At 32.9% G+C, this 24,297-nt stretch overlaps 1 protein-coding gene across 2 annotated transcripts; it reads left to right on the top strand.

Moving 5' to 3' along the window:
- The first annotated feature begins 7,364 nt into the window (after positions 1-7,364).
- Positions 7,365-24,190, top strand: LOC142631191 (putative LRR receptor-like serine/threonine-protein kinase At1g53430). 2 transcript variants are annotated; one of them, XM_075805290.1, is made up of 24 exons: positions 7,365-7,545; positions 10,055-10,226; positions 14,067-14,138; positions 14,723-14,791; positions 14,902-14,973; positions 15,057-15,128; positions 15,788-15,859; positions 15,943-16,014; positions 16,120-16,191; positions 16,290-16,361; positions 16,465-16,536; positions 17,721-17,789; positions 17,930-17,998; positions 18,168-18,230; positions 18,397-18,435; positions 18,533-18,582; positions 18,697-19,058; positions 19,229-19,427; positions 19,506-19,640; positions 21,179-21,297; positions 21,428-21,638; positions 21,728-21,965; positions 22,546-22,696; positions 22,926-24,190. In XM_075805290.1, the coding sequence occupies exons 1-24, from the start codon at positions 7,419-7,421 to the stop codon at positions 23,358-23,360; spliced, it is 3,084 nt and encodes a 1,027-aa protein (XP_075661405.1). In that variant the 5' UTR covers positions 7,365-7,418; the 3' UTR covers positions 23,361-24,190. The 2 variants fall into 2 exon arrangements, with proteins under 2 accessions (XP_075661405.1, XP_075661404.1); XM_075805289.1 differs by having other exon boundaries at positions 19,229-19,640.
- Positions 24,191-24,297: the final 107 nt, after the last annotated feature.

The following is a 24,297-nucleotide window of genomic DNA, read 5'->3' as shown; positions in this document are numbered from 1 at the left end:
TACTTGGTGATGGAAGAGTTAGAAGATGAATAGAGATATTGAAGAAAAGGGTACAATGCGTGCGATATATATATATAGAATTAAGATTGCAGTGGAGAATTGAATTTGAAAAAGGAAAGGAATTGGATTGTTTGTGGTGTTTGGTAAGAGCCGCTGATTAGGTTTTCTATGTGGTTACATATGGCACGGCTACAATTGCATGAGAACTCACGTCGGTTTATAATGCGTTTGCTTTGTAAAAGTCCTCGTTCATTGTATATAGAAAATGGGTGATACTTTCATATTTCACTTAATAGTGGATTTCATTGATTAAATTTGGAGATAGAGTTTCACTCTTTGTTAAATTTGGATTAAAAATAATAATTTTGTTTTAAAAAAAAGAATAATGAGTTTGTGTTTAAATTGGATTTGTTAGAGAGATAGAGTTTCACTCCTTGTTAAGTTTGGACTAAACAAAAATAATTTTTTTTTAAAATAATGATAATGATTTATTTTTTATTTTTAAAATATTGTGCTGACGTGGAAAATTATAAGAGTTTTAGAAGTTTCGGTTATATATGTGGGGAGTAAAAGGACCCAAACGGGCATTTAGGCCTTTGGGCTCTAGCAAGGAGGGCCGATCTGTTCTTGAGCTAAGAATTTGTTAGTATTGCGAATCGGCCCATACGCCGAGGGTTCAAGGACACATCCGAGGGTGAGTTTCTCCTCGGACAGACCCAAGAGAACTCGGAGATTCACTACTAAGGTCAAGGCAGAATTCTAGAAAGACTGTTGGTTAAGAGGGGGAAACCCTGAACCTTCTAGATACACCGGTGTTAGAAAAATATCATGATCAAAGGCTGCCACCTCCACATTAAAGACTCTGCACTTACCTCCCTGGCCGCATTAATGGGGAAGTGACCCCTGGACAGTAGAACTGAAACTTCTGGTTACTATTCAAAGGCACTAAGAGAAGAAATATCTAGAGGGGAGGGGATTTGAGCAACACGTGGATTAAGTATCAGGGAAAGAAGTATTTAAGAGGGGCAGTCTGTAACCAAGGGGAGGAGGAAGAATTGTAATCTTTAAAAAAGAAAGAGAAATAATACAGAAGTAGTCCTCAGCTCACGTCCGAAGAGGTCCATCTGCAATTATCATTCATTATTTACAAGTGTTTGCACACCATAGCCTGTTATCAAGTTCTCAGTACCTCTAATCTAGATTTCAAGCCCACACTCTACAAATTTCATTGTTCAAGGCTCGTTGGGCCTGAGCCCATAATTGTCTTTGGGTCCAGGTGCAATTGTGCACTTACAATATATATATACTATTATTTAAGAGGTTTCCCCTGTTTGGACCAGATTTTTTTTTGTCCAAAAATTTCCCTAAGTTTAAGTAGAGGCAGAACTAAAGGACAATAAAGTAAAAATACATATTTAACTCACACTAAAACATTGTCTACAAAATAGGATTACTCTCCCACTAACCCACTTATTCGATCAGAAACAAACTTCATATTTAAACTTTTCTCTTTCTTTATTTTTTTGATTGGCTGAATTTTTTTTAAACCCACGTTAACAAGTTTTTTATTTTAGAAACCCACGTTAAAAAGTTACTATTGTTTTGGGTAAAATTTAATAATTTGTATAATTTGGAATTACTACATTTTTCAATCACAAAAAACCTAGGGATGCAATGAGTATTATGCTTTTGTACCAAATATTAAAATTATAATTGATGCAAATTATTAAATTTTACCCAAAAAAATAGAAGAATTTCTGAGCATGCGCGTGAGCGTGTGCTTAGAGTCTAGTTGTTTTATTAATCTATACTACTATGTAAGAGATTTTCTTGTTTGGAGCGGATTTTTTTTGTCCAAAATATCTCTATTTCCCTAAGTTTAAGTAAAGATAGAACTAAAAGACAACAAAATAAAAATGCATCTTTAACTCTCATTAAGACATTGCCTACAAAATAGGTACTCTCATACTAACCTACTTATTCAGAAACAAACTTCACATTTAAATTTTTGTCTTTCTTTATTTTTTTAATTGGCCGAACTTTGTTTTAAACCCACGTTAAAAAAATTTTATTTTTTTTATTTTTTAGAGAAACCCACGTTAAAAAGTTACTATTTTTTTGGGTAAAATTTAATAATTTGCATAATTTGAGATTACTACATTTTTCAATCACAAAAAAACCTAGAGATACGATGAGTGTTATGCGACCAAATATTAAAATTATAATTGATGCAAATTATTAAATTTTACTCAAAAAATAGAAGAGCATCTGAGTACGCGTGTGAGCATGTGCTTAGAGGCTAGTATATAGATTACTATTTAGGGAGCTTCCCCTGTTTGGACTGATTCTTTTTTTGTTCTAAAATACCCTTACATTTCTATATTTAAGTAGAGACATAACTAAAAAACAATCCGGTAAAAATACAACCTTAATTCTCACTAAAACATTACCTAAAAAATAGGATTACTCTCCTGTTAATTTTCAAATTTCTTTATCTATCTACTTGTAAATTAGATTCTCAAAATAAAAATTAAATATATATAAAATTAAAAAACACAGATTTTTTAAGTAGAGACAAAACTAAAAGATAGTTTGGTAAAAATACATATTTAACTTGCATTAAAACATTGCCTACAAAATAGGAACATTCTTCTACTAATCCACTTCTTCAAAATAACTATACATTTATCAGTGGCGGCGCCACGTTTGGTTCAGGGTGTTCCTAGGAACACCCTGACCTAAAAAAAACAAAAAAATTATATATAATAATTTTAAATTTTTTATTTACCTACCTTTAAAAAAAAATTAGGAACACCCTCAAAAAATTTAGGAACACCCTCAAACCTTTTTATACCAAACAAATTTTGAACTAAAATCTTAAAAAAAAAAATTTGTAACAGAAAATCTAAAAAAAAAAAAATTTGTAACAGAGAATATGTGAAAAAATGATTATGAAATAAGAATTATCTCTTAATTTGGGCGAAGATCAGATCAAGGCTTTGGAGGAAACAGAGAAAGAGAGGAAACTGCATCTGCCGCTGCTTCTTCTTCAGAGTGAGAGAGAGATTTGAGCAATTTGTTTAGACATTTTAGATAAGAAGAGGAGACGACATTCTTTTTAAAAAGTTTGGTATAAATGTGGATGGATATCCTTTGGTCACGTTGATGGTTTGGTGGGGAGAGGCAGACCACTTTACTTTACTCTTTTTTTTTTTTTTTTGGATGAGAAATACGTTTGTGATTACGTGGGTTTGAGTGGTCAATAATCAAAGGCAAAGAATCTGAATTATTGGCACTTTGTACAGCGGTAAGGTTATTGCACTTGGAAAAGTTTAAGATTACATAATTTTTCACAACTTTTTATTATAATTATGACTAAATAAAGTGTAATTGGTAAAAGAAAATTGTGAGTTCATGTGTAAGTGATAGTTAACCACTCGCAATCTTCCATGTTAGAGTTGTGGTCAAAAAGTTGTAGAATAATTTGTGGTCCTAGAACCACTCTATTGCAATATTAAAAAAAAACATAAAATATTTTTATAATAAATACAATTTTTTTAGAAGAAATATTTAGATGTGAAATTATATTAACATAGATAAATATTTTTAAATTAAATAATAGTTTTGTTAAAAATACTGAAAATTATATATGATTATAAAACTTTAAAACCATAACCTTTTTTTTTTGGAAGTTTGTTTAGGTTAACTTCTTTTTCTTCCTCTAAAAAAATGATAAGTTATTTTTCTTTTAGTTTGAGTTAAATTTAACATGAAAATACTTCTAAAATTTTATATCTTTTTTTAGTAAATATCAGTAGCCATATTTTTATTTATTTAATTTTATTATTTTTTATAATTAATTAATTATTAATTAAATTATTTATGACATCACCGGTTTGACCACCGATCGGATACAAAAAACCAGTAACCAATCCCTTTTTCGGATCTTTCACGGTACCCGTTTTTAAAACCATGGTGGGGGTGCATGGGGGCATAGGGCCGGGGTGGGATATTTGAATTGGGAGAAGTAAATGCACATGGGGTGTGTGCTAGTGCAACTAATAAACAATAATTTAATTAACCAATAATTAATTGGGGAAGCAACTAATAAAAAATAATTAATAATTTAATTAACTAATACATTATAAAAGACAAACAAATTAAATTATGTTAGGCTAAACAACAAATAATAATTTTATAATTAATGAAACAACAATATAAAAAATTATAATTTATAAAAAACAGACAAATTAATGAAACAACTAAACAACAATAATTAATCATTTTATTAATATTTCAAATGAACTTATAGTTTATTGTTTATTCTTTTGCTAAAATTATGGACAATATTTGATAAAAAAAACCACATACCCAAGGAACACCCTGAAAAAAATTCCTAAAGCCGCCACTGACATTTATTGTTTTTTTTTTTAAATAGAAAAATAAGTTAAACAATCCACGTTGTTGCTGTATTTTCCTTAAAAAAAATAACTATACATTTATTGTTTTTTTTAAATAGAAAAATAAGTTAAACAATCCACATTGTTGCTGTATTTTCCTTAAAAAAATAACTATACATTTATTTTTTTTAAATAGAAAAATAAGTTAAACAACCCATGTTGTTGCTGTATTTTCCTTAAAAAAAAGCACCCCATGTTTATCCAAAAACAAAACTAAACATAAGAAAAAAAAAAAAACTAATAGCTATAAAAAAAAAAAAACTAAATAGATGTATACATTTTTTTTTATAATAAATAGATATATCTTTAACTCCCATTAAAACATTGCTTACAAAATAGGACCACACCCCTAAGAGTGTGATGAGTGTTTTGCGTTTTAGATAAAATAATTTACTCATCACATCCCTAAGTTTTTTTTATGATTAAAAAATGTAGTAATTTCAAATTATAATGGATTTAAATTATTAACTTTTACAAAAATAAATAAATAAATAAAAAAGCATTTAAGTACACACGTGCTTATAGGCCCATATTTATTTGTTACAAGTGTTCAACAACTACTTTCACAGTAATTATTTTGTTGTTTACACTTTTGTTTCCAGTTCAAATATATATTAATAAAATCATCACAACAAACAGCAGATTTTGGAATTCCTTATTTTCTTTTAACAAGACTACAATCACAATTCCAATTTCTTTCTTCCTTTAGTTTTTAGTTTTTGGATAAGTAACTTTTCAAAAATGCTAAGAGCACAATAAATCTGCAAATTTTGTCACAATTTTTTAAATCCGCAAGTTGAGGCAAAATTATAAATTTTTTATAGTCAAAACATTATTGACATTTTTTATCTTCAAAGTAGCACTAAAATCATAACTTCTGTGGTAACTTATTTACCCTATCAAATTGTAAATAATAAAATTTTGAAGATGCGACTTTTACTTCACCCCATCGTAGCTTGACAACAAATCTTTATGGATGTGATTTGTGTCCAGTTGCATGCCGACTGTATCCTGACGTATCCAAGCCATTCCATATCTTTACACCAGTAGTCTCTAACACATTTAAAGTTTTCACCATCAATCAACATCTTATTGTTGTCAACCTAACAGCATTGAATATGAAAGGAAGGCAGGCAGCTAAGCAAATTTAACGTGTCAAGCTTAGCTATATTGATAAAAGATAAAAGAATGGGTTTTATCTTTAAAAAAAGAAGAAGAAAGAGACTGGGGTTGGTTCGTGGAAAAAGCGAAGACCGCGAATAAAAGTAAATCCAGTTACTTCCGTCTTAGTTGTAAAAAGACGGACAAAGAAAGGTATTCCTCTTCGGCGGCTTCCATTTCCATGGATTGGGATTTTTTTTTGATAAACCCATGGATTGGGATTTAATTTTAAACGTTTACTGATTTTGATTTTTCCTTAGTACCTTTTCTATTACTGCTTTTCACTTTTCCTTAGTCCAACTTTTGCACGTATCTTTTTTTTGAAAGTACACTTTTAGTCCTTTTTTTATTTTTTTTTGCCAATAATTTGAATATTAATTTTATTACTATTCTAGTTCTTAAAAATAAAATTTTAATTCTATTTTAATTTTTACCGTCAAACTATTAGCATAAAATTCTTACGTGACATACAGAAGTCCAGTTGGCACAAAAAATACTAATGTGACTATTATAATATTCCTTATCTCATCATTTTTTTTCTATATATATATTTATATATGTTTTTCAAAAAAAAAAATCAGCATCTTATTTTTAAAAATTAATTTATCAATTTAAAAAAAAACTAAGAAACATAAAAACAAAATTAAAAATGTAAAAACACCTAAATTCGAATCAGAACATAAATAAACAAGAACTTAAACCCAGATCACAAAAACATAAGCCCAGATCACAAGAACAGAACATAGTACTCAAAAAACTTTCTTTTCCAACATTTTCATATCACAAATTCAACTAAATACACATAATTTCATCCCAAACATATCTCTAAAACCAGTAAATTTAAACCCAACCAAATCAACAACAAAACAACATATCACCGATCAGACCAACAAAACCCAACCCCTATGCTTCCATAAATTCCATCCAAAATCATCAAACCATAAACCACAAATCTCAACAAACCCCAAATCACCCAATCAACCGCCTATCAACAGCTGGGATTAGGCTTGAGAGAGGAAAAGAGCAAGGGTGAGGTAGAGAGCCACTACCTGTGGCTTCGCCATAAGGACCAACCATCACCTTAACTGATCTAGGCTTCACAACAACACAACACCACCGAATTCTTATTCCCATTGTTGTCGAACCGCTGCCACGACAACATGCTCAACCGATCTGAACCCGAAGACGCTATTGCGATCAAAACCCCTTTAGAAACTCTCTTCTTAATGAAGACAAAGATAATGAAGTCGATGAACCACCGTAGAAACTCTCAGACCAGTGAATAAAAATTCTGATCGTAACCTCCACCTCCTCTACTTTCTCCACTTGACCATAGAGGCCTTGCTGATTTGTGCGTATCGAAAGATTAGAGAGAGTGAGATAAAAATAAATAAACTGCAAGAAAATATGAGAAATGAGAAATTAAAATTAAGAAATTAATTTTTTTAAATAATTTATATGCTGATATTTTAAAATGCTAAATAAGTTTTATTATTATTATTATTTTAATGTGTCAATTGGGCCATCTATCTGCCACGTAATAGTTTTTTTTGTTAGTAGATTAACAGTAGGAGTTAAAATAAAATTAATTTTTTATTATTAGGGACTAGAAGAGTAGTAAAATTAAAAGTAAGACAAAAATGAGAATCGTTTTAAAATGCAGGGATAAAAGTGTATTTTTCCCGATCTTTTTAAACCCATGCGGTGCCTTTTGTCTTACTCTTTCCCTCCAGCCTCTCTCTCTCTCTCTTCCATGTATTTATAGGTGTACCGTGGCAGTTTAAGTAGTATTTTTACATGAGGAAAACGATGGGACTTGGGATTTCAGAATCCAAGGTTGTCTATGCTGTTGTTCTTGTCATTTGCGTTTTGAATTGCTTCACCCAGCTTGGAACGGACGCTCAAATTTTGCCACAAAATGAAGGTATGTACTTTCCCATATAACACTATTAGTCTCTAACTGAACAATTTGTTCTCCTCTGCATAATCTTTTATGTTTTGCTGTTTTGTTTTCCGTGAATACAATTTCTTGGTACGAGTGTTTGATTTTCGATTCTTCTTCTTATGCCAATTACCTGCAAGACTTTCCTGTGTTTTCTACTGGTATAACAAATTAATCGAGTGAATTGCTCCTCGAATTTAATCGATATGGATTTTAAATTTCCACTGACCCAAGAATTCTATAGAAGGAAACTATTAGGAAATTTTGGCTTATATGTTTCTGTTCTTTTCTTGAATTTATGTTTTGTCTGTGCAATCAACCATTGGGTTTTTATGGAAATGTTTTCCTCCAAATCACGATGGAAGAATCTCCTTTCGTAAATGTTTTCCTCCGAAATTTCGTAATAGTTTCCTTCTATAGAATTCTTGGATCACTATAAATTTAAAATCCAAATCGATTAAATTCTTCTTCGCTTTCAATGGATGGGCTCATCTCTTTCAAAAATTTTATGCCCTGAGAAGTGAGAACCAAAAAATGTTAATCAACAGCAATATGTCTATTGAATGAAATATTATCCTGGTCCCTATTACCTATTACTGCTGCAACTTTTATTTTTTTTAATAAATTTTTTAAGTCATTATGTAACCGTTAATATGACCACTCACATCTACTTTTTGAGTAATTCTACTTAAACAAACAATTTTACAATATTTATATGAACTATTATTGTAACTAATTTTTTTTGGTTGTCATCTAGTTCTATTATTAACATTATTTTTTTAACCTACTAATAACCACTCACCACATTAATAATTTAAAAAAAAAAATTGTACAATAGTTTGTATTTATAACATTTTCCTTACTTTTATTGCAAAAATAATGTGAAATATTAAAAATAGTTTGTATTTGTAGTATTACTTTTAATTTATTTAAATAAGTAATATTATCATTAAATAAATTATTTCATTTAATGTACGCATGATTTTTTAGGAAAATTCAATCTATTTATGAAGGTTGGTTGGAGGAATATTCAACATAATTAATAGAAGTAGGAAATATAATAATTCTAAAGACGCCCACCTTTTTTCTTTTTTTTTTAATTTCATAACTTGTTGACTTGTGTAAGGTTGGACCCTTTTTGCATATATAGACTAACCACTTTTCGTCAGCCACTCACAATCACACAAATTAGTAAGTTGTAAAATTGGGTGTGAGAATGGTTATGTTATGTCTATACATAGTCTTGGAGGAAATAATTTGGCTGGTTGGTGATATTAAATGAATTTCAATTTCTTTTTTTCTTCCTTCTTTTTTGGCTTGGATCACTTTAGAGAACTTGAACTTGGCATCAATTAATTTGATTTTTGTTGACTTGACTAGATTTTGTTTGACCGGTATTAATTCCTTGTTTTCTTTCATATATATATATATATATATATATATATTAATAAATGTAAACTGTTATTAATTTTCTTGCAATTAGAATCTGCTTGACATTCTAGCTTGATGTTCCAACCACTATTTTGACTATCATGCCCAACATATATCTTTTGGTCAGACCAGGAATTTAAAAAAAAAAAATGTTATTCATTTTAGTTTTTGACGATTTGATATACTAACATGTCAAAGATTCGTGTGTATCAATGAAAAAAATGTCAAAGATTCGTTTGATTATTAAGCATGTTGGAATTGCAATCTGAAATGACACTAATTATTAGCTTAGTCTATAGAGAAGTTCTAGGACTACAATCTTTTCTACTACCAATTTATATGGCAAATAATGATAGACTGGTTCACTTTTACATGAACCCACCATTCACAGTCGATCACGTAAGATAGTTGTGAGAAAGGATGTAAGAAAGGGTGTGACTATGTATATTTCATGTGAGTTTATTAAATAAAAAGAAACAATTGCAATGTACCCACTCTTGTTTGATTCTATTACAATTTAGTATACAAACTTTCAATTATTACAAAAACTTTCTCTTTTCAGAAATTGTAAATTTGGACAGAATCCAAATCAAAATGTAGCAATTCACTTTATAAATTAAATTGTGATAGGGTCAAACTATAAAATATGAATTGAAATTTACTCAAATAAAAATATGGTGTTTTAACTTTTACAAGAGTTAGATAAAAAAGAGGATCATACTTGGATTCTTTCTTTACTTTGGGACCCAGTGGATTACTTTCTTTTGGGACCCAGTGATATGCATGCATTCCCAAAGAGGGATGTGATTATTGAAGTATATGTACAGACGTTAGTTATCTAATCACTCGCATGTCATATTGCTTCTTAGAAACTGTGCTACATAATATATGTTTTCTTTTTTTGTTTTAATAAGATGATTATAAAATTTTTTTTGGCATTTTGTTTCTTTTTTCACTTGGATGTTCTCTAATTTGTTTTTTTTTTTTTATAATTTTTTTTTCTATAACTTCCATAATATGTATATAAATGCATTTTACTAATTGACTTTGTATCTAACAGTGAAAGCTCTTGAAGCAATAAACTCAAAATTAAAAAACCTAAATTGGAAGATCAATGAAAATATCTGCAGTACTAAGGAAAGTGTCAACAGATTCATTACGGAAGACATGCTAAGCAATGTCACATGCAACTGTTCTCTCAGCGGAGGCACTGTTTGCAGCATCACACACATGTATGAGCTTTGTTTTTCTTTCACATTCTCCAATTTTTTCTTGATAATAATGCACATAAAATGTTTACAAATATTTATTTATGCAGTTCATCTATAGCTAGAATCTAGAAAATAGTTTGCAAATATGTTAGCTTGATGCTTTACTATTGATACAATAATAGTAGTTGCAGACAAAAAATGGTAGGTTACACACAACTTAACCTTTAATTATCAATAATATTGCCTTTGGAATGAGATCATGAGGTCTTCTCTCCCCCTCACCAGCTTCTCACCCTCCACCACCACCACCACCACCACCACAAACCTCTATACTATCTCCACAAATATTAGGGAACAAACTGCTGTTTGCTAGAGGGGGAACAACGCTAATGTGATCAGGCCAAAGCGGATATTGAGAGAATTATGTTGATGGAGGAAATTAGTTGGAGACAAAAATCTCAACTACTATGTTTGAAGGAAAGGGGTCAAAATACAAAGTTCTTCAATAGACTTGCAAACTCTCATCGCTACAACAAGATCATAGGGCGATTAGTGGTGGATAGGGGGAGATCACTAATCAGGAATTCAGGATACCATCAAAGAGAAGATAGTGGATTTTTATAAGACTATATATTCGGAGTCTAGAGTTCATAGGCCTTTGTTGGATACTTGGATGGGATGATTTTTTTTTTCCTGTTTTGGAAGACGATGTGTGTAGCTAGCTGGAAAGATGTTTAACAGAGGATGAGGTGTTTGAGGTACTATCCAATATGAATAGGGATAAGGCTCCAGTCTTGATATGTCCATGATGGCTTTTTTCCAATCCTGTTGGGGTATTTTGAAGGGAGATATTATGAAGGTATTTCATTATCTCCATGCTCATGGTAATTTTGAAAAATGTCTCAATGTTACCTTCATCACTCTCATTCCAAAAAAGCCTAGGGCTGTGGAGGCTAAGGATTTTTGGCCGATTTGTCTGATTATTGGGTCTATAAGATCCTGACAAAGGTTTTGGGCATTATGCTTGAAAAGGTGCTTGATAAAGTGGTGCCTGAGCCTCAAAATGCTTTTGTCAAAGAACAACAGATTTTGAACTCAGTGTTGATTGCCAATAAATGCTTAGATAGCTGCCTTAAATCAGGATTACCAGGAGTATTGTGCAGCAGACTTAGAGAAAGTGTATGATCATGTGCATTGGAATTTCTTGTCATATTTGCTTTGACAGTGTGGGTTTGGTGCTTAATGGAGGTAGTGGATATTCTCATGTATTTCCACGGTTCCATTTTTGGTGCTTGTGAATGGTAGTCAGGGTGGATTCTTCGATAGTTCACAGGGATTGAGACAGGGAGACCCTTTATCCCCTCACTTGTTTGTTATTATTATGCCCTTAGCCAGATGTTTGAGAGGGCTAGGATTGGCAACTTTATTTCAAGTTTCTTGGTGGGCAGAAGTGCCTGGAAACGTTTAGAGATCATCTCCTCTTTGCAGATAGTACTTCAATTTTTTGTGGAGCGGATCCAAAGCAAATTTGGCATTTGAAACCAGTTTTTGTTTAGTTTTAGATTATTTTAGGCCTGAAGATAAATTTTGGGAAATCTAAATTGGTTTCAGTTGGTGATGCTCTCAATGTAGAAGCATTGGCTGGCATTTTTAGATGCAAAGTAGCTAAATTACCTATGACCTATTTGGGTCTTTCCTTATTTGCTACTTTATGGCAAAAGAAGTTTGGATTGGAGTGTTGGAGAAAATGGAGCGGTGATTGGTTGGGTGGAAAAGATTATGTCTTTCTTAGGGGGGCTGTATCACTTTAATAAAGAGCACCTTTTCCAGCCTGCCTACCTTCTACTTATCTCTGTTTCCTATCCCGGTGAATATTGCTAGATGTATTGAAAAATTACAAAGGGATTTTGTGTGGATAGGATTAGGAGATGAGTTTAAGTATCACTTGGTAAAGTTGAAGACTATTTGTGTACCAGTTCAAAATGGGGGATTGGGTGTTCGGGATTTGGTTTTATTTAACAAGTCTTTGTTGGGGAAATGATTGTGGAGATAGCTATGGAAAGGAATGCCTTGTGGAGAAGGGTAATTGATACTAAATATGGTAGCATGTTTGGGTTGGTGATCTCATAGGGTGCAGGGCCCTATAGGGTTGGTTTGTGAAATTATATCAAGAAGGGGTGGGGATGATTTTTATCCTTGTATCATCTTCAAGATGGGGGATGGTTCTTCTATTAGATTTTCGCATGGCCTTTGGTGTGAGGGACTTCCTTTGGAGAATATTTTCTCAGAGCTTTTCAATATTGCTAGTAACAAGGAAGCTTCAATGGCTGAGTTGCTGTTGTCTTCTGGGGCACTTTCCATTGGAATATTAGTTTTATTCAGCTGGTTCAAGATTGGGAGTTAGAATCAGTTGCCTCTTTTGTGGACCTTATATATGCAGGTTCTTTGAGAAGGAATGGGGTGAATAAAATGTGCTGGAAATTTTCTCCTTGATGTGTTTTTAACGCTCTCTCTTTTTATAAACCTTTACAACCTCTAATCACCTATTCTTTTGAAACTTTTTGCGAAAACCAAAGGTGCCTACAAAGCTCAGTTTCTTTATTTGGACAGCAGCGTTAGGGAAAATTTTAACGATTGATAATTTAAGGAGGCGAAAACTGGTGGTGATGGATTGGTGTTGCATATGTAAGTGGAACAGGGAGACTAGTAATCACTTACTTCTACATTTCCAGTAGCTTAAGAGTTATGGAAAATGGTGTGATCCCTTTTTGGGGTTCATTGGGTCATGCCACATAGTGTTGTGGAACTTATAGTGAGTTGGTCAGGCAAGTTTAATAGACTCATATCAGAGGTGCTTTGGAGCATGATCTCTCATTGTCTTATGTAGGTCATATAGAGGGAAAGGAATAAATGTACTTTTGAAGGGGATGAAGATTGATTCATGAGTTGAAGCTCTTTTTCTTTCAGACTTTGTTTGAATGGGCAAATGCTTCGGGTGTTGTTACTTTTGTTTCTCTTCTTGATATGCTTGATATTTGCTCTTCTTGATATGCTTGATATTTGTACTTTCATTTCTGTCTAATGTTTTTTTTTTCTTTGTTGCCTTGTAGCACACTGCCTGTGTGCCTTGTTTCTGTCTCTTTTTTTTCCTTATACTTTTTTCAATGAAGTTTATTACTTAGCAACATATATATATATTGAAATGGAGCCTATGTATTAAGTGATGGAAAAAAATTGGGTTACCTAGTATTTGAGCCTATATATATACTTGTTGCACATAAAATACACCATCGCGCAACTGGATGGCAAAAAATTATTTTGATGGGAAATTTCTGGACTGAACTGATGCAATGCATCCTAGCTACCTGACTTCTTTATTCTAGTACTTGAGCTTTAGTAACAATTAATAAGCTTGTACTAGTTGTAGCAAAGGTTGTTTAGGATAAGCTAGAAGCCTAATTAGTTACATAGGAGCCTAGTTAGTTGCACATGGGCCAGGAGCCTATGGCTTTAAACTAGCTAATAGCATGCATCCTTATCTAACTATAAATAGGCAAGCAAGTGTAATCTGTATTGGTTTAGATAATCCAATATAAGTGTAAACCGAGAGGTATTTTTCAAGAGTGTCTATTGAAGAGTTGAAACACCCCTAGCCTACTTTAAGCAACTTAATCTTTCCTTTGTCCCTCCAACGAAGTCCCTAATCTCACCCTCCATCATAAAGCTTCAATAGATTTAAATCCAATTTGAAAAGTTAATTAAACTGGTAGTCTCTGTATATGCTGATTCTTATTGCATTCAGTTTCTTGTTCTCTTTGTCTCAATTTTTTTTTCTGCTTTTTCCTTTATTTGCTATGACAGTCAGCTGAAGCGTCTTAATCTAAGCGGAGTTCTACCAGCTGATTTTAGAAATCTTACTAATCTGCAAGAACTGTAAGAGAAACATTTGTGTTTTTTCTGCATTTAAGAAGTTAATTAACCTCATCATATTATCATTTTTGCTGAATTTTCCATAGAGATTTTTTATTATTATGAAGAGTAGTTATTGAGGTGGCCGCACATTCTTCATTTATTCTGTACACTACCATATTTCTCATAGGATTTCAGTTGGCTTTCTTAGAACTTGTAAAAATTAAGAGCATTACTTGTTATTAAATTGATGATGATATGGCTAACTACCATTAAAACAACAGAAACATTTAATTTCTATTGGATACTCAAAAACCAGCTAAGGGTATATTATTCTACCAGACAGGTTCATATATCTTCTAGATTTAGTTGCCAAGTCCAAGCACACACTGATGCACGATGCCAACCATATTGTATTTACCATGAAAAATACTTCTATGTTTTCTGAGTAGATATTCACATTAATACATTCATTAAGGAACTTGGTAAGCCTTTTCCAAACAATATGTAGTCCATTTTTATAAATTTTGACTTCATCAAAGATTGGCCTTTTTGTCTTATGACCTCGAAATTGAGAAAGACCAAATGAATTTTCTTTCATTTAACAGTGATCTCAGTTTCAACTACATCAGTGGATCAATTCCTTCTAGTTTCTCTCAGCTCCCTCTTGTCATTCTGTAAGTTATTTTTTGCATTTGTATCTATGAGAGCCTTTATTATTTTCCATATAGGTGTTGACCAAAGGGGTCAACAGGTTGGTCATTTCCTAACAGTTGGTATTCTGCAGGTCCCTTTCAGGAAACCGGTTAAGCGGTGAAATTCCTAAGGGAATTGGTGAGATTGATTCACTTGAGGAGCTGTAAGTCTTGATGTAGATTTTATTGCTTAATTAAAAGAAGAATGGTGTACAACCTAGGTTACAGTTTAAGTTGCATTTTATAGGGTTTTGGAAGCTAATCAGCTTGATGGACATCTTCCTGAAAACCTAGGAAATTTGAGCAACTTGAAGAGACTGTAAGACTTTTGCCTTTATTTTCCATTTTAATTTCTTCTTTGTATTTATTTTTTCTGTTTCTTTTTTTTTTCCTCTCCCTGGGAAATAATATTTCACTAATAATGCATTCTGGTTTAATAAGCTGCAGTATCTTTTCTGCAAAAAAAGTGTTTTGTAATTCATAATGGGCAATGAAAACACACTGAGTAGAACCATAGAAGATAATTGCTAATTATGATGAGCTAATTCATTGATTTTAACAATATCCAGGGGTCTGTAATCTTTCCTTTCATTTCTATTAACTCTACCAGTTTTTAACTTTTCTTCAGTTTGATACAGTTGTATGATTTTTATGATGCAAATGCATTTTTTCAAGATAAATTCCTCAAACGAGCTGTTATTCATGTTCATGCAAAAGTATATCTCATTCAGATACTAGTATGTTTTTGTGTCTTCTCCGAGTTCAATGAAACTGAAGATTGTATTGTCATTCATTTTGGATATTTCAAGTTTGAACCCATATCTGTATGGATGGCTATCTTGCTTTTGATGTCATTTGTGACTATGCCTTACACATAGTATCTATGTTAACCATCAGCACCTTGTTTTATAGGCTTCCACAATATTTTGCTGCCTTGCCTCATGGAAATGCATGACCGAATATTTCTTTATCTTGCAGTGTTCTTAATGCAAACAATTTTACGGGCACAATACCAGAAACATTTGGAAAATTAACGAATTTAACTGAATTGTAAGTAATTCAATTTGACATGATTAGTTGGACATATAGCTTTCAGAATACCAAGATTCCTAAACTTGAGATACGGCCTGCAGTAGGATAGATGGGACTGCAATATCAGGGAAGATACCTGGTTTTATTGGGAACTGGATCAAACTTGATAGACTGTAAGTATTGTACTTAATTAATTTTATCTGCCATTTTTTCCCTCTTGGAGTTTTGACTTCAAAACTTTTTTTTTTGTTATCTAAGGAAATATTAATCACTTGCAGTGATATGCAAGGCACGTTCATGGAGGGCCCCATCCCTGTCACCATATCCCTGTTGTCAAATTTAACTGAGCTGTGAGTGCATGCTCCTTAGGCGGTCTTATAGATTGGTACAAAATGTGAAATGTACGAAGATGGTTCAACTGATTTTTCTAATCTTTCATTTTTGTCAGGATGATATCTGATTTGAAAGGATTGAGTATTGAATTTCCTAATTTGAAGGATTTGAAAAAGTTAAAATATTTGTAAGTTATATTTCTTACTTGTTTTCTTGCAACAAATAATCCTAGGTAATTAACTTTTCAGTTTTGTTAACCTTCTGATTTTTGTCTTATTCCTGTGCCTCAGGGTTCTAAGAAATTGCTTAATCACTGATATACTCCCAGATTACATCGGCGAGTTAAAATCTTTGAAGCGATTGTAAGTTTCTTAAAATGGGTATACTCATAGAGACGTTTTACTTGGGAATTTCTTTTTCTATATCTAGTTTGATTACTATTATGTTCTCGCTTCTCTCATTATGAGACATCTTATATGGTTTATTCTGACAAGTGTTATGAAGTGACTTGAGATGAACAAAATGGAGTTTCAATTTGTTGTTCAAGTTGTTATTGATTGTCAACACTACTGTTCATTATTTTGAGATGATTGACTGCTACCAACATATAAACTTCGAGATTTTTATTCAATGAAAGAGAGGTCAGACGGCATATGGATATCTGATGTATGTTCAATTCTATCAATAGGGAATTGAACACTTTTTCCGTACTTATAGGGAAACCAAACACGTAAAGGAATAAAGCATCACATTATTTCTAATATCTGCCTACTAATTAATTGACCAAACTTAGTGATATTTATCCTCTTTCCATGATAGAGGTTGGTTTGGGATTAACTTCTTTTTGATGTAATATGAGGGGTTAAGCATGTTAAGATTACTCTTTCTTCTTCTTCACCCCCCCCCTCCACCCCCGGTCCTTTTATTCTTAGAGAAAGGAAAAAGGGTTGCTTGATTTATTTGCAATTATTTTGTATGCTATTTTTAGCAAGAAAATTTCTTATTCTCATAAAAGGGAATCATGTAGCTGAAAATGAAATTGTTCTCTCTTTTAAAACTAGGCTAACTTGACCACAGTTTATCTATTTATTCTTTATTCTCTCTCTCCTCTCTCTCTCTCTCTCTCATTGAACTTTTCTTTCCAATATTTTTGCCTCTTGTTTCTCTTTATGTTATCCATGGATAGAATATTTTATTTTGAAGACTTCAAGATACTAGACGGACTTGTGGCAATCCAGTGGCAATTGAATCATTTCAATTCAATAAATTCTACTGTTTATGCATTATATTTGAATTCTGCCTATTGCCTATTTGTCACTGAATGAATGGTAATTTTTCTCAACATTTAATGGGAAAAAGTGTAATATTTACTGCTAAACTTTGTGCTGATGGCTTTATTTCTGTAAGAAACTGCATTTTGGGGTATCAAATTTTGCCTGAATATGATAGTACAACAAAATAAAATATAAATCTTGTTTAATGAATTGAATTCCATTTTCTGTAATTTATATATTTTTGATAATATGAAAATTTTATTTTCTTGTAGAGACCTGAGCTTCAATAATTTGAGTGGTCCAATTCCAGAAGCATTTTGGGATCGAGACCTAGATGACATGTATGGCACAGAGCAAAAATTAGTTCAATTACGCAATGTTTTATGTTTAATTTATTTCTCAAATTGTCCCTGTTTGGATCCTTCACTGTGACTACTCATTAGGCAGGAAAAGACATGACACAAACATTTTATGGATGTAGGTACTTAACCAACAACTCATTAAGTGGAGAAGTGCCGAAACGGGTATTGGAGTACACAAAACATAATTGGTAGGTCTAATTTAAGTCCAGAATCTTTATTTCATTAGGCTCTAAATTTGTCAATGCACTTGTTTTTAATTGTGAGATCTTGTGTGAGTCGTGTTTGACCTGTGAGCTTTTTGAATTCTCATTCTTTCCCAGTTATTTTTTCATAATGTCATGATGAAATGTATTGCAGGGATATATCTTACAACAATTTTTCAGGGTCACCTCAGATTAATTGTGAGACACGGTCACATGTGTAAGTTCCTTCTGTATTAATCACTTTTGTAGTCAAAGCTTTTCCTAAAAAGGATGGGAAAAAAATCACTATTAATTCCTATTATATCAATGCTAAGTAAAATGTAAAAATGACTAACATATTCATTGTCTTGTATTGCCAACAATGTATCCTTAAAATGAAACAGGAATTTGGTTTCTAGTTATTCATCTGTGGAGAGCAACTCGTAAGTTTTTTAACTTCCTAAGACACGTTTACTCTGTCTGCTCAAAATGCATCAAAAACAAAATTATTTGATTGGACCTAACCTTTTCAAATTCTAGAATTCCTTGGTGCTTGAAGAAGGGCCTTCCCTGTTCGAAAAAACCAAAACGTAAGTAAAGATACATATCAGATTGTGCTTTTATGAACTTTAGTAGTTTACTATTTAAGTTACTTGTGACACTGATGGAACTTTTGTATCACACACTTACTCTTATCTCTGCAGATTATTCCTTGTTTATTAATTGTGGAGGAGTAACAAAAAAATTTGAGGGGAATGAATATGAGCAGGACATAAATACAGATGGGCGATCACAATTTAGTTCTATTTCTGAAGAATGGGGTTATAGCAGCACAGGGGTCTTCATGGACAAGGACAGTACTCCATACCTTGCACAGAATACATTTTCTCTGAATGTGACTGGTATCTATGAGACAGCTCGAGTTGCCCCTTTATCACTTAGGTACTATGGCCTTTGCTTGCGAAAGGGAAGTTACAAAGTAAAGCTCCACTTTGCTGAAATAATGTTTTCTAATGACCAGAATTTTAGCAGCCTGGGGAGGCGCATATTTAATGTCTCGATTCAAGTGAGTTGACGGAGGATTTTCATGATTAAAATATAGCTTGTTATATGATGCCTTCCAAGATTTTCTTGGTTTGAAAAGAGAAAGGATGTTCATCTTCCCGCTGGAGCTTGCAAAGTTTTAATTTGACATTTCCTTTTCTTTTTAATTTTTTTAATTTTTATTTTTTCCAGGGAAAGTTGGTGTTGAAGGACTTCAACATTGTGGAGGAAGCTGGAGGTGTTGGTAGACCCAAAGTTAAAGAATTTGATGATGTTCTTGTAAGTGGTAGCACTCTGGAGATTCATTTTTACTGGGCAGGGAAAGGAACTACTTCCGTTCCTGTCAAAGGTGTCTATGGACCTCTTATATCTGCCATTGAAGTGACACCAAGTAAGTTTTTCCTGAAATTTAGGATTTCTACCTTTTTTGTCATTAACTTGCATGTACGTAATTCCTCTCCTTTTATAGACTTTGATGTTGGCGGGGGCCTATCGGTTGGAGCTATTGTTGGCATTGTACTTGCATCATGTGTGATCCTTGTATTGATTTTGGTGTTTCTTCGGATGAAAGGTTACTTAGGGAAGAAAGACCTTGAAGATAAAGGTAAGATCAATCGCATTTTTTTTAATAAAAAAAAGATGTGGAGAAAGTACCGTCTAGGGACTTTTTGATGGTTGGAAATTGCAAGTTGGAAATAGAATAAGCAGATGTGTCTATGGTTTTTTAATTAATTACTTTCTCACTCATACATGCACTCACATCTACACTACATAGATAAATGCCCCGGGATCTTTTTCTGTAGCTTAGGCATTCAAGCCAATCCACCACCTACTCTCTCTCTCTCCACACACACACACACACACACATCAAAATACTAGATCTAGTGCCATAACAGATTTGACTCCCTGAAACACTGTTTCTATATAAGAATGATAAATCATATATCAAACTACTGTATTGGAAAAATTGGGTACTATCATATAGCTTTGCTTCAACTAACTTCACGAGTTGAGGATAAGTAGACTTGAACCAATTACATCCTCCACATGGTAAATTGCTGCTACTCAGGCCCCCAACTAATTCTACCATAGAGGCCAATGATAGACAATAACTGCCCCCGAACACAACTTACAACTTTCATCATATTGTGCTCTCCAAAGAGAAACTCTTCTCAAAATCTCAAAAAATGGTATTGAGTTGGAATCCCATTTTAACTAAGGATTCTTGTGGTTCTAGAGGATCTAGTTACAGGAAAAAAATCAAAGAACACTTTGCTCCTTAAAGGTATTATTGGCTAATAGAAGGTTCAGCTCTTTTAGCAATGCAGAAGGGCAACACTAGGCATAGGCATTGTACTGTGCAATGATTAATTTACCGTGGGATCCTCAATCTCATTTCAACTTATATTTGGTATTTCCTATTCACAACTATTAAGTGTTTTTTGATATTATACATCAAGAAGATGATGCAAAATCAACACTTGGCAAAGATTCATAATCAACTGTATTTTGGTTTAATTGATCTTAACAGTCCAATAGAAAGACATAGTGATCCTTCTTTTTTATGGATGTGTGTTTTTCTATGTTCTTGACACTGTTTACCTTGTAGAAATACATTTTATCATAGCAAAAGTATTGTTTTCATTCAAAAGTTTTCTTCAAGTTTGTTTTTGTCCCTAAGCTATTTAAAACATTGCACATTATGTCTTTCCATCCACTCTTGTTTTTATCATATTTGTCTAACTAGGTGGTACTATTTTTAGCATTAGAGAATTTGAGATGTTTGACCTTGGCCATTACATTTAAACAAAAAAGGAAGAAGGAAAAGGACACAAACACAAGGTGAACATGTGGTAGTTAACTATCGGTTAAACGCATTGTATGAAAAATATTTTTAAAGAGGAAAAGGTAATTTTATTCAGTAGTTAAGGGACAAAAAAAAAAATCTTCTTGAAATTTAAGGTCGAAAGTGTAATGTTTCAATAGTTTAGGGACAAAATAATAACTTATTAAAGTTTATGGGCAAAAAACAAACTTCATGCAAACTTTTGTGATGAAACAATATGTTTGCCTTTTATCATCTATAATTTCTATTATTCTCTCTCTCTTGGAAATTTTTTAACTTCTTTTATCTTCTTACAGAACTACGTGGTCTAGATTTACAAACAGGTTATTTTACTTTACGACATATTAAAGCTGCCACTGGGAACTTTGACCCTGCAAATAAGATAGGTGAAGGAGGCTTTGGCCCAGTTTACAAGGTAATTATGGATTATTGATATTAATTATTGGCAGGTGTTAATACTAGCAACATTTTGGCCATGTCAATGGTGTGAGTACTAACGCAAAATAGTAAAAATATGAATATGAAATTGCTTTTCTTGTTCTTAGGGTGTACTATCAGACGGTGCTTTAATTGCTGTTAAGCAGCTATCCTCCAAATCGAAGCAAGGGAACCGTGAATTTGTTACAGAGATAGGCATGATATCTGCATTGCAACATCCAAATCTTGTGAGGCTTTATGGATGTTGTATTGAAGGAAACCAGTTGTTACTAATATATGAATACATGGAAAACAACAGTCTTGCCCGTGCACTTTTTGGTAAGTCCTTCACTAACATCCACCTTGTTTATATATATCGAGAGTAAGACTTATTGTTGAAAACTCTCTCTCTCGGTTTCCAATTTTAGGTCGTGAGGAGCACCAGCTACATTTGGATTGGCCAACGAGGAGGAAGATATGCTTGGGAATAGCCAGGGGGTTAGCTTATCTTCATGAGGAATCAAGGTTGAAAATTGTTCACAGAGACATAAAGGCAACAAATGTGCTCCTTGATAAGGATCTAAATGCCAAGATATCTGACTTTGGTTTAGCTAAGCTTGATGAAGGAGAGCAGACGCATATTAGTACACGAATAGCCGGAACAATGTGAGTTCTCTCTCTCTCTCTCCACCTTTATTTAGCTTCTTGAAATACAACTGGTTTCTGGTATAATAAATTTTAACATAGGTAGTGCAAACAATACAAATAATTCTGTGGACAGAGTGTCCCTCCAAATTGGGTTAGAGGAAAGTTCCTCCAACCCACTATGTGGCAACATGAAAAACTATCCATGAGTACTTTTAGTTACATAAATTATTTAATATTCACTTGACTTGTTTATATTATTTAATGAATCGTGTGATTTAATATATGTAGATGGTCATTATATACAACCATGTAGCAAGTTGAAAGAGAGTTCTCCAACTTGATTTGGAGAGAAATTTTGTCCATTATTTCTTGTTAAAAAAAATCATACCAAATGCTCAAAAACTCGCACTTTTTGCGGGGTCAAAGAGAGTTGTGATATAATACGTTGCACTTTCATTTTATACTGTCGAATATGTGAGCAGAAAACCTTTCACTTATATTTAGAAAATGTTTTAGATGTTTTTGTAATGGGATATTAGAAAGCCTCTCTTAGCTGGCACACATACTCACTATTCTAGTGCCATCTGTTTTTCTTCAGAGGTTATATGGCTCCTGAATATGCCATGAGGGGTTACTTGACTGATAAAGCAGATGTTTATAGCTTTGGAGTAGTAGCTTTGGAGATTGTTAGCGGGAAAAGCAACACCAATTACAGGCCAAAGGAGGAGTTTGTTTATCTTCTTGACTGGGTAAATATTAAGCCATTCTTAGAGGATCCTTTTTTGTTGACAATTGTTACTGTTATATTTTCTTTAAAGTGAGTAAAAAGTTGCTTAATTTGGGAAGATACAGAAATTCTTTTCTATCTTGTATATACATTAATACACTTTCATGCTCATCATCTTCTCTACTTACCAACTTGGCAAGTATGCATGACATCATGAATGTTTATCTTTGCTCTTTTACATGCAATTGAAGGCCTATGTCTTACAAGAGCAAGGAAACCTACTCGAACTTGTGGATCCAAGACTTGGTTCAAGCTACTCCCCTGAAGAGGCAATGAGGATGCTCAGCTTGGGTCTTTTATGCACCAACCCCTCTCCCACTCTCAGACCATCAATGTCTTCCGTAGTAAGTATGATTGAAGGAAAATGTGCAGTTCAAGCACCAATAATAAAGCGCAGTGAAACATACCTGGATCCAAGGTTTAAAGCTTTTGAGAAGCTTTCACACGACAGCCAAACACACGTGAGCTCCACCTTTTTGCATGACAGTCAAACGCAGAGAGACATGTCAATGAATGGGCCATGGATTGATTCCTCTTTTTCTGTCCAAAGTAAGGATGAGATCAGCGGAGACCATTCTTCATCAAGCAAGCTTCTTCAGGATCTTCATGATGTAAATTTAGAGTGACCGATGAATAGAGAAAAATACACAGGATTTTTTTCCCCAATCAATTTGAATTCTTGGATTTGGCTCGACTGGGATTAGATTCTCGCTCTTATTTACAGATGGATGGACATGATACATTATTTAATATATAAGCATGTAATATGCTAGTCAGTAATTCGGATAAGTACAAAAAATTTATGATCTTTTTTCTCTGTTTTAAGAATTTATTGTAATTTTATTTGTATGTAGAACAATTTGGACTAGGATGTCCAACAATTTGAACAATAAGGGAGTTATGCATATAGTTCTTAGACCTAATCTAGGTAACGACTCAACTAACATCCTTCGCCCGGTTCACTTAAGGCCGAGGTGTACTTCCAACAAATTTTTGGGGAAACTCGAAAAGGCCCATCTTGGGCACTTGCGCCCATAGTACCCTCAATAGGAACTTTGTGAGGGAAGGAGGAAATTTTCCCTTTTCTGACTTTGCTGAACCTTGGATGGACAAAAGGGCAGGATGTGCCTAGTTGGAAGATATTCTTTGAGGAGAAGCTCACTTTTAAGTAAAAGTCAAGGGTGCTGATTGAGGAGGTTTAAGAGGAAGTTGAATGGATGGACTACGTGAATGCTAAAGCAATGGCGACACTATTGACATCTAAGATGGAGGGGAATGTGCCAACCATCATCTATGAGGAGCCAAGTGATCCGCCTACATTCACCCTACCTACTGATGGGCACTCTAGCATTTGGACTTGGGTTGGTTTTCCTAAAGTCATAGGAAAAATATCCTATAACGCAAGTTCTAATGTATTTTTCAATATTTTTAATAAGATGAATTTTGATTTGGCTTATTTTGATGTGTCCTATAATATTTAAATTTTGCAATTAAATGATTCCAATGAATTTGAAAATGAAATTAATAAAAAATTGGCAAGAAAAATTGAACCTATGAAACCAA

The sequence above is a fragment of the Castanea sativa genome, chromosome 4, assembly GCF_040712315.1.
Source record: "Castanea sativa cultivar Marrone di Chiusa Pesio chromosome 4, ASM4071231v1".
In the NCBI taxonomy this organism is placed as follows: domain Eukaryota; kingdom Viridiplantae; phylum Streptophyta; class Magnoliopsida; order Fagales; family Fagaceae; genus Castanea; species Castanea sativa.
This window is presented reverse-complemented; position numbering and strand designations above follow the sequence as displayed.

Coding starts and splice junctions, on each gene's coding strand:
- LOC142631191 (XM_075805289.1), top strand. CDS start 7,419: ATGAGGAAAACGATGGGACTTGGGATTTCAGAATCCAAGGTTGTCTAT. Junction 16,015..16,119: donor TGGATCAAACTTGATAGACT/GTAAGTATTGTA, acceptor AATCACTTGCAG/TGATATGCAAGGCACGTTCA. Junction 19,641..21,178: donor GAAAGACCTTGAAGATAAAG/GTAAGATCAATC, acceptor ATCTTCTTACAG/AACTACGTGGTCTAGATTTA.